The sequence below is a fragment of the Chondrus crispus genome, genomic scaffold (assembly GCF_000350225.1).
Source record: "Chondrus crispus Stackhouse genomic scaffold, scaffold_512, whole genome shotgun sequence".
Taxonomy (NCBI): Eukaryota; Rhodophyta; class Florideophyceae; order Gigartinales; family Gigartinaceae; genus Chondrus; species Chondrus crispus.
Window position 1 is genome coordinate 21,835 of NW_005178491.1, and position 16,316 is coordinate 38,150.

At 50.3% G+C, this 16,316-nt stretch overlaps 1 protein-coding gene across 1 annotated transcript; it reads right to left on the reverse strand.

The window, feature by feature from the left end:
• Nucleotides 1-15,323: 15,323 nt before the first annotated feature.
• Nucleotides 15,324-15,620, reverse strand: CHC_T00000410001 (hypothetical protein). Its single transcript, XM_005709905.1, has one exon. It carries the CDS (start codon nucleotides 15,618-15,620, stop codon nucleotides 15,324-15,326), a length of 297 nt encoding a protein of 98 aa, XP_005709962.1.
• Nucleotides 15,621-16,316: the final 696 nt, after the last annotated feature.

Here is a 16,316-nt window from a genome sequence, read left to right on the forward strand (position 1 = left end):
ATCTCTCTCTCCACCTCAGAATTGTTTCCTCATGTAAGTTCTACTAAGCTCTACTTATGAAGAAATCAAAAGAAGCTATCCTACTCCAAGTCAATGACGCGCCCATCTAAAACTTGTGCCGTATGGAATGCGGTTCATCGCTCAAACGCCAAAACCGCCCAATGAAGAAAATTGCACACATTGAAAATACGCAACCGCTCCTATCGTCATGCTCCTATTGTAATGTTTTCCCCAAACGTAATAACAACCGCCTTTTCCCATTGCTCTTTTAAATATCTTCCTCTTTCAGGCAACATGTCATTCATGGCTCTTACAACAATTTAACAAATTGTTATTTTAAGTATCATCCTCTCTCAGGCAACATGCCATTCATAGCTTTTACCTTCTTTTCGGCGGCTGGCAACCAGCTGTACAACAATTTAACAAAAAACGGTACTCTACGTCAGCGTTGCTAATGCCCACGCATTTTTTATTTCTACTGCGCCCCCCTCCCCCCTCTGTACAGTACTCTACCGTGGTCGTACTTCCTTTTAAACTTCTATCCTTCTATACTTTTACACTTCTGAACTTCTCTGCTCTTAAAATTCTATTCTTCCATACTTCCCTGTTCTAAACTTCTATACTACTATCCCGCTCTGCTTTTAAACTTCTGCTTCTATACTTCTACACCGCTCTGCTTTTAAACTTCTATACTTCCATAATTCTCTGCATTCAAACGCCTCTGCCTCTGTGCTTCTATACTTCTCTGCTTTTAAACTTCTCTGCTTTTCTGTGTCGAAACTTCTCTGCTTCTAAACTTCTATACTTCCATTCTTCTAAACTTCCATACTTCTCTGCTTTTAAACTTCTCTGCTTCTATACTTCTACACTTTTCTGCTTTCAAACTTCTCTGCTTCTCTGCTTCTAAACTTCTATACTTTTATACTTCTTATTCTTCTATACTATCATACTCTTATACTTCTAAACTTCCATTCTTCTATACTTCTCTGCTTTCGTACTTCTATACTGCTCTGCTTTTAAACTTGTATACTTCTTAGTTAAGGGATTCGCGGGATTCGCGGGATTCGCAGGATTTAGGGATTTAGGGGATTAGGGGATTAGCAGGATTAAGGGATTAGCAGGATTAGGGGATTAGCGGGGAGTAAGGCTTTAGAAGGATTTGGAGATTAGCGGGATTAAGGGATTCGCGTGATTAAGGGATTAAGGGGATTAGGTCGTGATTTTGATCGTGGGGAAGGGCTGCGTGGAACGCCGATGCGGGAATAGTTTTCACCGCGGTGGTGGTAGTCTTTTGAGTTTGGATCACACACATAGCTCGCTTTCTACACCTCTCAATCATGCACAAAGCGAGGATCGTGAACCGTCTAATTCCGGATGTAATCCCGTCTCCACCCTCCTCTCTCGAAGATCCATTTTCTCCCGTTTCTCTCTCTTCTAGGATGAATTCTGCGTCGTCACAGCTCTCGGACACTCCAAGTGTCACCCCGCCTTCATCCCCGGAGATCGACTTTTGCCCGCCACCCATCCTTATCCGCTCTGCCGAAGTACGCGCCGCCTTTCTATCGCTGCATTCGGACCACGCCGCCTCCTCCTGCGAAGACCACGGCACGCACCCCATCCCAACGCTTCCACACCCGGCTCTGCAGCCCGCACAGGAGAGCAGCGCAGTCTCCACCCGCACTCACAGCTCGACCTCGCCCTCGGGCAAATCGCCGGCGCCTCTAGGCCCGTCGTCTCGGCCTATCGTGACATGCTCCCCGACTCCGTCCGGCAGGGATACGCTCGCCGCTTCTCGTCTCCGTGCCCAAACCCCTGAAGCACTACCTCCAAGTCTTGCCCGCGCAAGGACGCCTCCGCGCCGTAGTTCTCGTCTCGCACGTTTGCATTCTGGCAGTCAAAGTCTGCACAAATGAACGAAAGGTCACTCCTCAAGCACATGAAAGCGAGTAGTAGTAGTGCGATTCAAGTAGCAAAAGTTAGCCCGACATGAGTGAAGTCAATCCCACGAGGTGAAAATAAAAGCCAGCAATCGCGGGCAATGAGTGTTCTCTAAACTACCATGTTTTAGAGCACGCGTCCAAGGAGTCTCATGCGTGTAATACTCGCGCTCTGGTTCAGAAAGCGGCACCACTCAGCATATGCGCTGCTCAAAGGACCATTTCCTAAGTTTGTCTGTAAAATATCGCGTTGTTGTTTCCCTTTGCTCACAAACTCGCTGGACGTAAAGCAACCCCCGAGATTGAAATATTCCACTACGAGTTTTGCGGACTGACCTCCAGCAACGTACCTTCCCGCAACAATCACAAGTCTGGTACACCGTCGTGCTCGCGAATGCTCACCAACGCAAATATTGTAGCGCGCCGCGAAGGATAGAAAGGTTCTCTCAGTCGACACGTGTTTTGTCTTCTTGACAGGCTGAGGGGGGGTTAGGAAGTAGGGGAAGCGGAAAGGGAGGAAGGCCGCACGGACGGCTGTTGCAGTGCAGGCAGACCTGGTCCTCGCATTCTTTCTTTGTGTGGGCAGGGAGGGGGAGGGCGCTTTGGGAACGTTGTGAGAGAAGGCATGACCGCTGGCGAACATGTTCGTCTTGATACACAATGTACTCGTGCGTGCACTCGTACGTACGCTACGGTACGGTGCCACGCCATGCGGAGCGGGACCGTACTACTGTACACTACTGTACACTACTGTACACTACTGCACTACTGTACAGTACTTACGGTACTACGTTACGCACAGTTCGGTACTGCACGGTATTGTACGAGTACGTACTGTACATTGCTGTATCTGCGCACGTCCCGTATGCGGTGTATATCTGTGTACTGTACAACGCCGGGCCCCGGCGTCATTGTAGTATATCTGTGTACAACGCCGGGCCCCGGCGTTGTACACAGATATACTACAACGTCATAGAATTGCGAGAACTGCACACCTCATTACACCTGCGCACTGGGCCCTAGATGTCCATTGATGCATGCTGGGTCACTAAAGGCCCTCGTCGCCGTTCATTCGTGGGCCTTTTCATTGCTCATTGCCCTCGGCTCCATCGCATTTATATCTCGCCGCTTTCGCCGCATATCTCTCGCATATCTCTCTGTCGCCCCGTTCGACGACCGCTTCATTTAAGTCGTTTCTTTATCCCGCCAAACGTAATTTCACGCGCACGCGTTTTCCTTGCATTTCCCGCCAAACAGATATTCCCCATATCTTCCCCCTTACATTCCTTATTCCTTATCATCCGTTACTGTTTTGTGCACATCAGACAGAGAAATAATGTGTACGCGGGGATATGCTCGAATTTGCGGCAACAAGCAAGAAGGGGGATGTGACAAGAGAACTCACTACCAATTCACTCATTCGTAGGAGGCTGTCATAGGAATGGAGGGAAAAGTGGAGGGTTAGGGCATAACGTAGTAGTAGTTCGTGTTTATGTTGAATTGGAGGGAACCGTCTCCTTTTCGATTCTTCTTTTTTTGGTTCTCTCGGTTTATGAAGACACGTAGAGTAGTGATTACACGGCGTTCCACACTTTCCAAGTCATCATGCCTTGATGATTTTGTTTTTGTGCAGCCCGAACCTGTTGAAAGGAGAAACCTCTGTACGGTTGTGTGTAGAGTATAGTCGAGAATGCTCAGATAATGACGTTTATTGTACTCTAGAAACCTACGGAAGCGAATATTGGTCCCATCTGCAGCTGCTACACCCAGTCTCTTCATCAACGCAGTAGAGTGAGTGTGTTCTATATAAATGGAGGCCGTCAGGCCTTCATTTATATAGAACCAGTCAGGCCATCAGTGTCGTTGATCAGTGGTGCGAGGGTGTACGAGAAAACCCAAACAACTACCTTTTCAAGTTCGGGTCGGAGAAACAATGACATCTCCAGTTTGGAGATGTCTCATCAGTATGACGTCGGAGATGGTGGAGATGGTGGTGTGATTGTAAACGTGTTTGGTGGTGAGGAGGAGGAGGAGGTTTTGCAGACTGCCAGCGAGGGTTTGGAAATGATCCAAGATGCGCAACACTGTGCTGCTACTCCGGCTGGTGCTGCCTTTGCAGGGGCGCGGAACACGGATTTCGGGCATGCCGCCCAGGTCCAGTTCCAGCCTCAGCCCTCCAACGCCTCCTGTGGCGATGGGCAAGAGGAAGACACGGAAGGCACGGAGGGGGTTCATGGTCATGTCCAAGGGCTGTCGAACGGCAGCGGCACTGGCGGCGGCACCGACGCCGACGCCGACGCCGACGCCATCGCGGGCGCCGACGCCATCGTGGACGTCGACGCTAACGCCGACCTATCCTGGGATTGCGCGAATGGCAATGAGTCTGAAGGTGGGAAAGACGGAGAGGTTTGTTTCGACTTTAAGACTGTGAGAGTCGACCAAATCTCGGAAAGGCTCCGTGCAATGGTAGATGCACGGAAGTCGTCTATCCGCAAGTGTCCGAAGGTCAACAAGAGGAAGTTGACTATGGGGCGGAAGAGGAAGAAGACTCTGGCGGTCGCCGAGCGGAAAAATGGCTCCATTCGGGAGGCCTGGGTTGACGAGCTCCGAAAGCTTTATAGAGCACGACTTCTTCACCTCTCGAGAAGCGACGCTGGAGGACGACTCCGCGGCGATAAAAGGGAAGCCGGCATACTCCGCGCTTCCCTTGTCGCAGTTCAACAACAGCGATGTGCAGGAGATCTTCATGACGGAGTATGACCGGAAAGTCCGAAACGGTGGGAGTTTAAGCAGTTTTCTCCAGATGGTCACCGTGGTTGGTCAGTATCTCCGTCTGCATATCGTCCTCGGACATACGAACGTGAAGACCTGTTGGGAGCCCGGAAGCCTATACCGTGCGGTATGCGATAGGGATTCGATTGACCTCTTCCTCGATTACTACGACGCCAAAGGCCAGTGCACAACGGTGATGACCAAAGCCTTGCATCTCCGCAAGACGGCAGAGTATGCAAAGGTCTTCTTCTCCGACCGTGACGTGCACCTGACCGCAGAGGCTGAGAGATCCAGGCTTAAGCTGCAAAAGGTGTACAACTCGCAGAAAAGCCTGGCACGCTCTCGAGCCAACCACCGCAAGCAGCTCGAGGAGCGTGTCGCCGAAGGAACCGTTTTCCTGGAAGAAGACTTTCGCCGATGCTTCAAGATTGTGAAGAACGACTTGGACGGAATAATCTCTTTGTTTCTGAGCACGAAAAGCTCTCAGGGCACTGGGCAGGCTCTGGCGCGCTTGAATACTCAACAGTTAATGAGAAAATGGTCCATCAACCTTCTCTTAATGCTCATTTTCTCAGCAGCCGGTCAGCGTCCGCAGGTGTACACTACGCTTCAGTGCCCTGACGAGAATGAGCTGATCGACATGAGTGAACAAGCTGCAAGGGTGCACTTCTTCGAAATGCGGACCACTGTGGAAAAAACGAAAAGGAAGGCTGACTTTCCGAACGTCCTTGTACACAAGTCAGCCTTCAAGTTTGTGAAATTTCATCAACAAGTCACGAGGAAAATCATAATCCAAAGAACGGAGGTCGAGGAAGGTGAGGATCCGTCGAAGCCTCTGCTGATGCACACGGAAAATGGTGATTTCCTCAGCACGGCACAGGTCACACGGGTCCTCAAGAACTTTTTGAAGTGCCATTTCCCGGATCTCAACCACATCACCATGATGTCCCTAAGGAGCAGTTATGGGACGATGATGATGGCGGCGTACCGGGACAAGAGGCTCTTCAGAGATCTTGACGAGGACGCCTTTCTGCGGCTTCTTGGGAAAGTCATGAATACCTCTGTAGAGCAACTCATGACCACCTACATTGGAGTTGACCGCAGTGAATTTGAGGATTCTGCGAGGGAACTCAACAAAGTGCTGAACCTGAATGCTGACAATGATGAAAGCGGGAGCATGATGTGTGCCGACTTTCTGGGTTGAGTCCTTCAAATTTCCTTGTGTCTTCGGAGAGATGAAAGAGTTCTAGTAGGCCTAGGGTAACTTGCATTCTACAGTTCGCTTCGCAAATAAAAACTTTCCAGACGTCTTTCTAACCTGCGTCCCTGCTTTTGACTTTTTGACTCACTTTTGACTCTTTCAACTCTTTCACTCCTTGACGCTTGCCTCTTCACTCTTAATTCTGATTCTGACTGTCCGAAAATCCATGAACTGTAGTTGGCTATACGCCGCCCTCATTGCGCCGTTGTTTTGTTTTGTTTACTGCAAAACCCTGGCGAATGGAGGCCAGTCGCCCCGTGTGACGCGAAGGCGTAGTTTAGTCTGATGTGATCAGAGCAGGGATGGCAGCGGCGCGGAGTCGGAAGCTGTAGAAACAGGCACACTGTATCTCATCGCACAATGGAAGAAAATCGAGAAAGGGGTGTGATCGTGGACTGGGGAAGGATGAAGTTGGTTGAGCATGGTTACATGGCAATGGCGCCCGTAAAGAGGGATGCAGAGACTTTAGCAGCAAGCAAAATTGATCGCCCGCGGCGCGGGCTGGTGATGGGGACACAAGGGAATGGGCGGAAGGCGTAATGATGTCCTTCAAAACGGCAAAGGAGGGCTCTGCATAGGCCCGTTTCGGGGACGGCCGGAGCCTCCGTTTCGGCGTGGGCGTTCGCAGCGGCCGGTGTTTTTGTCTAGAAAAGGAGGACAGGTTCGAATACTTTTAAGGGTTGCGCGACGCAGTCCTTGCTGTATAAATTTTGCATCGTGATCAAAGGCAATGCTTACGCGTATTTGAACCGGTGGCATCCAGTGATCAGTAGCAACTGATCGCAGGCTGGCCAGGGGTGTCGTACAACACCGTCCTTGCCGTGAAAATGTGCAAAATTTGAGATGTGGGAGCTGTGATCAGTGGCCACTGATCACAGCCCGGCGAGGGGTGTCGCACGACACCGTCCTTGCTGTAAAAAGTGCAAATTTTGAGATTTGGGAGCCGGGCCGGCGAGGGGTGGCGTCCGATACCGTCTTTGCTTAAAAATAGTGGCAAGCCTGTCTTCGCCATTCGTATAGAGCATAACGTTTGCAGTGGACCCTACATTCCTCTTTAACATTTTTTAAGATCTCCAGGTTTCGGGATAAACTGGCTATGTCAGTCGTCCTGGTGATCATCCAAGTTACCTGGCGTCTTCCAGCTTTCAAGAACCATTCTATATAACCCCTAAAGCCCGTGTCGACCGCACGGAACGACGGCACTGCATGGACATGGCCTCAACCATAACGAAGGACAACAATAGCGCCCCGTCTGCAATCGTCGACGAACTTGTTGCCGATTTTCCAGGTCCTGCACAAGTGGCAAATCGACCAGGTCATTCGGTCCACAGCGACGAAGAACCCAGGGCCCTTCATCTTACCCCCTGCACGTTTACGCGGTACGCCGAACTTCCGCAAGGTGACCGTGAGAAATACGACCTCGTCGACGGCCTGCTTGTCTTCTCACCAAGGATGGGCGATAACTTGCACGAACGCATAGTGTCCTACATTATCAGCAAAGCTCAAGTTCTTCACGCCACTAAGAAAGCGTACATAACCATTTATGGACGCGGAAAAGTGTACATACCGAGTCGCAGGAGGGCTTTGGAGGCTCAGTTCGGTGAGGTGTTCGATGACTCCGGCTCACCTACGTCCTCGCCAGGTGGGTCTAGTTCCTCCGGAAAATCGGACACGGTACGCGAGCCGGACGTCTCCATCGGCAAATATCGTGACGATAGAGCTATGGAGTCCACAGCAGGCGAGGAATCAAAGACAATCAGGTTTGGAAAAAACGTTGATCCCCCGGTACTCGTGTTTGAGGTCACGAGTCCCTCCACTCGCAGTGTCGACCTCGACAGTAAGTGGAGAGCGTACCGCCGAGCCAACATCGAAGAATACGTTATTGTCGACCGTGGTGGAGTTGGTGGAAAAGATGCTTGCGTCATTGTGGGTAAACTTCATGGCCAAAGCGACAAGGACGGGGACCGACAAGCGTCTGGCGATCCTACTATAACCACTCGCGCCAGTGGCAGTTCGCTGATGTACCACAGAAAGATCTATCGGGGAAATGAGTCTGTCATATGCCGTATCTTCCGCCGTGAAGACAAGATAACGGTGAAAGAGTTGCTCAATCCTCCGAGTGGGACTAAGGTGATCGAATACGAGCTGCAGCACAGGGACACCGCAGAGATCAGGAAACAAGCCGCACAGATAAGGAAACTCACAAAACAAAGGGATGAAGCTCTGGCGGTCGTAGACAGATTTGAAAACGAAAAGATGCAGAATAAGCGCGGCCGAAACGACATAAGTGCGGATAAAACAGGGGCAAGCCGAAGCATGGACAAAAATGACTCGTCCAGCAGCAGCCCGAACAAGAAGAAAGGCAAGAAGAAAGACCTCTGCGGACAAGGCTCGAAGAAGGGTGGGGGAGGGTCGGCGAAGTAGGCAAATAGTATAAGCAAGTATGCGGATGAATAGGAAATGCGATTTGATTTTAGGAAAGTAGCAGGATGCGTAGGCCAACTGAGACAAACAAGTTGTCGTGACTCGAATGTACATGTTAGCCTTTTGCCAAAACACGTGTTTTCCAACATAACGTTTGCAGTGGACCCTACATTCTTCTTTAACATTTTTTAAGATCTCCAGGTTTCGGGATAAACTGGCTATGTCAGTGTCGTGAGAGCCATAGGTGCACACATAGCACACGCATGACAGCGCAATTAGATCATCTTTATTCACCGCCGTATCACTGATCCCTCCCATTCCCTTATAAGGTAGAGACACGATAGGCATCAGTAAACGGACGGTATCGATCTTGCACCACACAAATCTCTGCAAATACAACAAGAACCTTGCCTTACGCTACCACACCGTCAAAGAGGTTGCGTCCTGTGATCAGTGGCCACTGTGATCAGTGGCCACTGATCACAGGCTGGCAGGGGGTGTCGGACGACACCGTCATTGCTGTATAAAATTTGCAAAATTTGTTCGCAATTTTTTGAGGGTTGGGAGCTGTGATCAGTGGGGAGCTGTGATCAGTGGCCACTGATCACAGGCCGGCAGGGGGTGTCGTACGACACCGTCATTGCTGTATAAAATTTTTGCACAAAATTTGGTGGCAAATTTTGCAGGTTGGGAGCTGTGATCAGTGGCCACTGTTCAGTGGGGTCGTAAGAGACCGTCCTTGCTATAGAAATTTGCACACTTTTCGAAACACACTTGTACGGTTGACCCTGCTATATTTTTGCATCATTTTTGAACAAAATTATACGTGTCCCTGCTGTCCTCTTTGCATCCTGGTCAAATACATTATTTACGTATTTATTTAGAATCAACTCTCCGTTTGTATCCTGTGGTCAGTGGCCCCCGCTCGTGCATAGTGATCTATTTTCGAACGTGTGATATTTTTATTGTTTTTAATGCTCTTCTTATTACTGTACTGGAAAGCCTGGTGTTTCGGTGTTTTTTTTTCGCCCATTGGTTCCAAAGTTGCCGGGAAACCGTTTCCGTGTTCTGGCACAAATAAGTCGCAAAGAAGAGTTTCTTTCCTTGCGGCATAGTGGGTACGGCTACATCTCTGCATTCTTTGTTCTCAACTTACAAGCTCAGCTTTATCTCCCGTGCGTGGTTGGTGGTGATCAGCGTGCCTTGCCCTTTCTCTTCTGTTTGCAAATCTCTCGCCCCCCTTTTTTCCCTTTACTGTACGCAACCCAATCCCTTACGCCCCCTTATTGCACGCCCACGCAATACGGTGCCTTTTGACCTCTATTGCCGTTCTCCGACTTCAAGACATGGAAGTGATAGAAGTGGATTCCGACTCGGATGTCAGCCAAGATATTGTGCGAGAGGATGAAGACCAGAGTGCGTATTCTTCCGCGATCGATGGGGATGCACTTCAAATCCCCAAGATCGATTTAACGCTATATAATCAAGCTAGCTGCCGGGCGGACCTCGTGGATGTGCAAGAGCCGACATTTGCAGCCAGAGCCGTCCGGAGCCACAAGTTGTTGGAGTTGAAGGACCGCTTGGAAGAGCTGGATTGGATTGAGGGGGCAAGCCAGTTCTCCGTGGCCATCAAGAAGAAGGCGGCTGCGAACGACGAGGATGATGTTTCCAGAGTGGTGGTAGAGGAGGGCAAGTTGCAAGTGGACTTGGTGCTCATGGACGGACGCCATCGCCTCAAAGCTCTCAAGGATCTCATGCATAAAGATGACAAGTGGATGCAGCTCTTGCGAAGCGCTCCCGTTCGTCTATGGACGCGTAAGGATGAAAAGCATCTCACTGCATTGGAGATGTTGCAAATCGCTCGACACCTCAACGAAGTTGCCTCCAATGTGATTGTTCCGGACTTTCTAGACCACATTCACGGGGCCATCAGTACCTGTCAAATTCTACGCGAAGAGAAAAATGTCTCTCTCAATGACATGATGGCCACCAAGCTGGCGGCTTCGTTTTTGGAGGCGAATGTCGACGACAAGGTTTGGAAGACATCGTCGAAGAAGAAGAAGAAGTCAAGGATGAGGCACATGATGAGGTATGCATCCATCGCCCTCCGCCTGGCAAGAAGCAAATCTTGCTACGAAAAGGTCGAGGCGGTCTATGAGGAGCTGCGCAAAGGCTCTTCAGATTCAGTAGCCCCCCTTGGAGTTACGCATCTGTCGAGTAACATTCTCAACTCCATGGATGACGGAGCATATTGCTTCGCATTGGATGTTCTTCAAAAACGATTAAAAGAGAAGAGGCAGGGCAACTTCGAGTCCTTTCGGAGTGACTTTTACAAGGCTATTATGAAGATCTATACAGAGATCGTTCGCGTTGCCTCCTTCAAGTCAATGGAGGTCACCGACGTGCTTGGGAAGGAGATCATGTTCACGGCGTCGGAAGGTAGGAGTATTCGCCATTTGGCAATCGCACTGTTCCGGGATTTCGGTACTGTCAAGTCTCGAAAGCCATCTGCACAAGCGCTTCTCCTGTCGAGGATGAGGAGACACTTGAAGAAGGCTTTTGGGATCATAGAATCTCCTCCGCCTCTTCCTGCAACTCCCCCTTCTACTACGCAAGCATCGAGCCACTCTGTGGTCCGCGTTTCTTCGGCGGGAGAAGAAACTTCGGCTATTAAGGCTGTCCGCGGTCGCGTGGCCGAAAGCAGTGCCAAGTCCATTCCCGCTGAGGCAAGGGAGGGATTGGAAGCTTCGAATAGAAATCAAGCCGCAGAAGGACGACGAGAAGGAGAAGGAGGAAGCGGAGAGGGAGAAGAAGAAGAAAGAGAAGAAGAAGAAGAAGAAGGAGAAGGAGAAGGAGAAGGAGAAGGAGAAGGAGAAGGAGAAGGAGAGGGAGAAGGAGAAGGAGAAGGGGAAATAGAAGGAGGGGGGGATGGCACACAAGACAAGCACTCGGCGACGGACGTGGTTGCTACTCCTAAGTTACCTTCCACACGGAGGAGCAAAAGAAAGCGGCATGTGGCTTCTCGGAATACGAACGAGAATGAAAGCAGTAAGAAGCAAAAGACGAAGAGGTTTTCCACTCGTAGAAGCACGACGAAGGCTGCTGGCTCTAGTTCGCGGGGCCGGAAAGAGCGCACGTTGAACCCCAAGCAAGTGGAAATTGTCAAGAAGGAGGTCAAGTATGTCTTGGATGGGCTCGCGTGGGAAGTGCAAAAAACAGTTCTTCAGTCAATGGGACTCGAAGTATCTCGACGATCACCGAGCGTTTCCATGGAACTTCGTGATGGTTGTGGTTCAGAGGACGCTGAACCAGAAAGCACGGAGAGATACAACGACAGCTTACCCCCTAACCTTCCTGACGGGTACAGCGATCCTGAACCGTACAAAGGTCCTGTTTGGCCGCTGTGGACACGCTTCTCTCGATGTTTGCCGAGCCGTTGGCCGAGAACCAACCCAATTGAGCATGTGAAGCCATTCCTAGAGGCGATTCATGTTGCGCATGAGCATCGAAGCAATATATGTCTCAATGTTGATGACTTGCGTCGCAACCATGAAATCGTGTTCTACCGAGCTGCCTACAACTACTATTCGCGACATCCTGAAGACATGGAACCGGACTGCTACAGCGAGCTGTCTGGGTCGGAAAGGTTGTGGGCTTCATCGACTTGCAACGACACTGTCTCAATTGCCTACTTTGCAGAGTGCAACGAAAGACTAAGGAGACTTGGATATTGCATCCTTGAAGGGTTTCTCGATGATGCTCGCATGCCTGAGACCTTGAGCGACATCAACCTTCCGCGTCTGGAGAACGGTCTCTTCTATAAACGCCTCCGTGAAGATGCAATGCAGTCTCTCCCTGGTGTTAATCAGCAGTCTACCTCCGAGCAGACGCCGTTGGAGTGGACGCACATTCTCAACCGTGGACATGAAGCTGACAGCGAAGCAGGCAAGAAGGGCATCGGGCGATATCTCGCCACTAACTACGGAATGACAACAGCGGTTGAAGGGAATCCTTTGCGCCGTCGGGCCTTCAAATCGCGTGTGTTTTTGGACGTGCGTATCGGGCAGGCAGTGGCAGCGCTACGAGCTTGGAACAACTCCAGTTCTGACCGCACCAACATGTACATTCCGAACAGTGGGGGCCGTTGGCTGTACACTTCGAAGAAGTGCGACAAGCAGAAGGTTCACACGGACTTTCCTACGCTGATGGCTTCCCAAGTTCAGGAGAATTCGAAGTGTCCTGGGTTTTTCACGATCTGCTCAGGGGAAAGGGAAGTCAGGCTATGGGTATGCGAAGGGTCTCACATTCGCATCGCGCAGGTTAATTCCGTATCTCCTGATGATAATGACCTCAGAGAGGCAGCCAAGCTGACTCCAGCAACCGTCGTCTCCATCCCGCCGTACTCTATATTCGTTGGCAGAGGCGATTTGATGCATGCTGGAACTGGGGGTGTGGGTTTCAAAGGAGACTCAAGCAGGCTCCGTTACCATATGTACGTCACGCCGGAGGACCATGACCTCCCTGATGGTATTCATCTGGAGCGCTCGTTCCGCCCCGAGTTCATAGCGAACATTGATGACGATGAAGACGTGGACAGCGACGGCGAAGAGGATGAGGAGGAGGGCGAGAAGGACGTTAATAGTGGTGGTGGAAGTGAAGCTGCAGCCACGCCGCAAGCCAATTCCATCGCCGAGAAGAGTACGGTCGCTCCGATTACCAAACTGTCTGCTCCGAATCAGCCTCAAGACGATGCCAACTACAGCAGCAGCAACAATAGCGAAGCCGAAGAGCCCGAACACGATAGTGACTAAGTAACCTCCTTTACAATTCCATAATACCACCGATTGCAGAAATGGTTGAATAATCCTCTCTGTCTCTTTCTCTGTCTCTCTCTCTGTCTCTCTCTCTGTCTCTCTCTCTGTCTCTCTCTCTGTCTCTCCCTCTGTCTCTGTCTGTCTCTGTCTCTGTCTCTCTCTATGTGTATACCCATCTCTCTTACCCATCTCTCTATGCGTCTGTCCAATTCTTTATGTATGTGACCATCTATCTATGTGTGTGTCCATCTCTCTATACTTGTTCCTCTCCGCCTCTTTGGCTGCATCTCCATTTCTCTCTATCTCTTTATGTAAACAAGTAGCTCTAAATCTTTTTGGGGTTTCCTTCCCTGTACTCTATATTGTAGTCCCATTTTCTCTGCAGTTTTGGTAACGGTGCGTTGTTGTAGTACGAGAGCGTCGCTTTTTCAGTGACTGGGGCGCGGCATTTATAAATACGTGTTTGTCTAAGAAGAGATGGACGTTGAAAAAGGTGGTTGTGAAGTGGGTTGGGTCCTGTGATCAGTGGGGAGCTGTGATCAGTGGCCACTGATCACAGGCCGGCAGGGGGTGTCGTACGACATCGTCATTGCTGTATAAAATTTGCAAAATTTGGTGGCAAATTTTGCGGGGTGGGAGCTGTGATCAGTAGACACTGATCACAGTAGACACTGATCACAGGCCGGCAGGGGATTCAGGAGTAAGGAGCAGGATGGTTTTCGTACTTTAGGGATTCGCTGTGCTTTGGAGATTTAGGCGAGTAGGGGAGTAACTAGGATTAGGAGATTCGTGGGATGTGAAGATTACGTGGGATTAGGACATTTGAGACTACGGGCGGGCGGGGATGTGAAGTCACGGGAGAAGGTATGGTATGGGATGGTAATGCCCGCTTCCACACCGTCCTTCAGTGTAGGGACCAAACCAGGAACGGGTGCCACGTCATTTGGTTCGTGGTGGCGCGACTTGGACACGAGGGTATTTCAAGCAGGGGGGCGAATGTTCAAAAACCACTTTCTGCGCTGAGAGCATTTCCGAATAAGTCGGTCCAGACCGAGGAGGACTCCTGTTTCTTACCAAGAAGTCAAGTGTTCTCGCCGGTTGAGGAATGGAAGAGCCACCAATCGCTGGTGATGCCAAGGGGGGGCCTTCTCGTCCGAGATACGAAACCGAAGCTCTGCGGGAATTGAAGTCAACGTGTCGCAAGCATGGAATCAGGGAGCCCCGCACACGCCTCGGAGGTTTGCGTCTAGCGAGAGAATTGATGTGTAGTGACGGTTTGTTTTTGTCAAAAATGGAGCAAATGGCTGAGGCTCACAGGGCTCTCTTGAAAACTCTCACGGCAAGCATCCAAACTTTTCGCAACCAAACGTTTCGGAATGGCCTTGGCGAGTCGTTTGCGAGAATGACCCCGCACGAACAAGACGTTTTAAAAAACCCGGAAGGTTACGTTTTGGCTCCTGCATCTCCTCGATCTACTGCAAGTTCAGGATCATTCGGGCCTGGTGGGGGCGTTCTGCACAGCAATAATGCCTCCCCGCACCAAAGCTCTAAGCGGCAATGGATGGAGGGCACCGATACCGGCAAGTATACGAGTCCCATAAAGGACTCCCGTGCGAGGAAGAGAGCCCGTTTCGAACAGACGCTTCGGGGATTTGGTTATGGCGGCATTGGAGCCAGTACGTATCGTCACGACGAGAACCTAATGGATGATAATGATATAGACGAGTAAGAATTGGATGAAATACATGTAGTGGGTCTGTTGGGAATAAACACGATCTGGCTCATCATTTCACATACTATTGGTTGCACGGTCTAGTAACTAGTTATATCCTGGCGTTCAATATCCCTTGACCGGCAAGCAACTCTTCTTCCAATATCGTTCCGTCTACATAGACTCTGTCCTTGAGTCTTGGGCCCGACTGCTTGCAGAAGGAGAGGTGATCAGCGCGGACCAACCGAGGAGTGCAGGAATTTGTCGGGCAGCCATGAACCTTCTTCTAGCAGCGCATCCCGACGGTGGATACTCTACGCCCGTTTTGGAAGAGACCATTCAAGATGATCTTCCGCCGATATACGAGGTGTTCTGTGCGGAAGCAAAGACTTGCGCTTCCGTGATTATGCCAAATCATACAAGCAATTGAAGATAGTAAATGAAAAGCCATAGTTGTGAGAAAGTTGTGAGAAGTAATATAGATCCAGTTTATCTTCACAGCCATTACTAACGAAAAGTAGCCCGCATATCTGACAACCCAAAAACGTAACGTTTGCCTCTGCGCGCCGGAGGCAACTCTCCTTCGCCGTGTGCAGAAGACATATTTGCGACGCGATAAAGCTCGGTTCTGGAAATACGCGTATCACGCGATGGTAATGCCCACAGCCTTCCCAGATCTCCCACCAGGTATATCTCCACATTACTACGGTAGCGCCTCTTACCAATACCTCTTCGGCAACCACCTCCTTCGATTGCAAGGCGTGGTAAAACTAGACGGGTTGTGTGCGATGCGTCAGCCAAGGAAATCTCTGCAAATACAACAAGAACCTTGCCTTACGCTACCACACCGTCAATCAAAGGGGTTGTGTTCTGTGATCAGTGGCCACTGATCACAGGCGGGCCGGGGGTGTCGGACGACATCGTCATTGCTGTATAAAATTTGCAAAATTTGTTTGCAATTTTTTGAGGGTTGGGAGCTGTGATCAGTGGGGAGCTGTGATCAGTGGCCACTGATCACAGGCCGGCAGGGGGTGTCGTACGACATCGTCATTGCTGTATAAAATATGGAGGTGTACCGCGCAGGCCTGCGCAAGCAAGTTTCTTTGGTATGACATGTTAATGGCCGTCGCGCGACAAGATTTCCAAAAGCTGTATGGGTGGCCAGCCATACTGGAACTAGATTATTTTTTGTTAATTTTTTAGAGGTTGATTCTGGTATGGGTGGCCACCCATACAGCTTTTGTCGATCTTGTCGCGCGACAAACACAGAATGTAGTACACGTGTGGACCCAAATGCAATGTCTTACCCGTGGTGAACCATGAGTAAGACATTGCATTATTGCCGCTGTCTCTACGTGTCCCTACCGGTCTTTATCTCAAGGAGGGACAAATTCTAC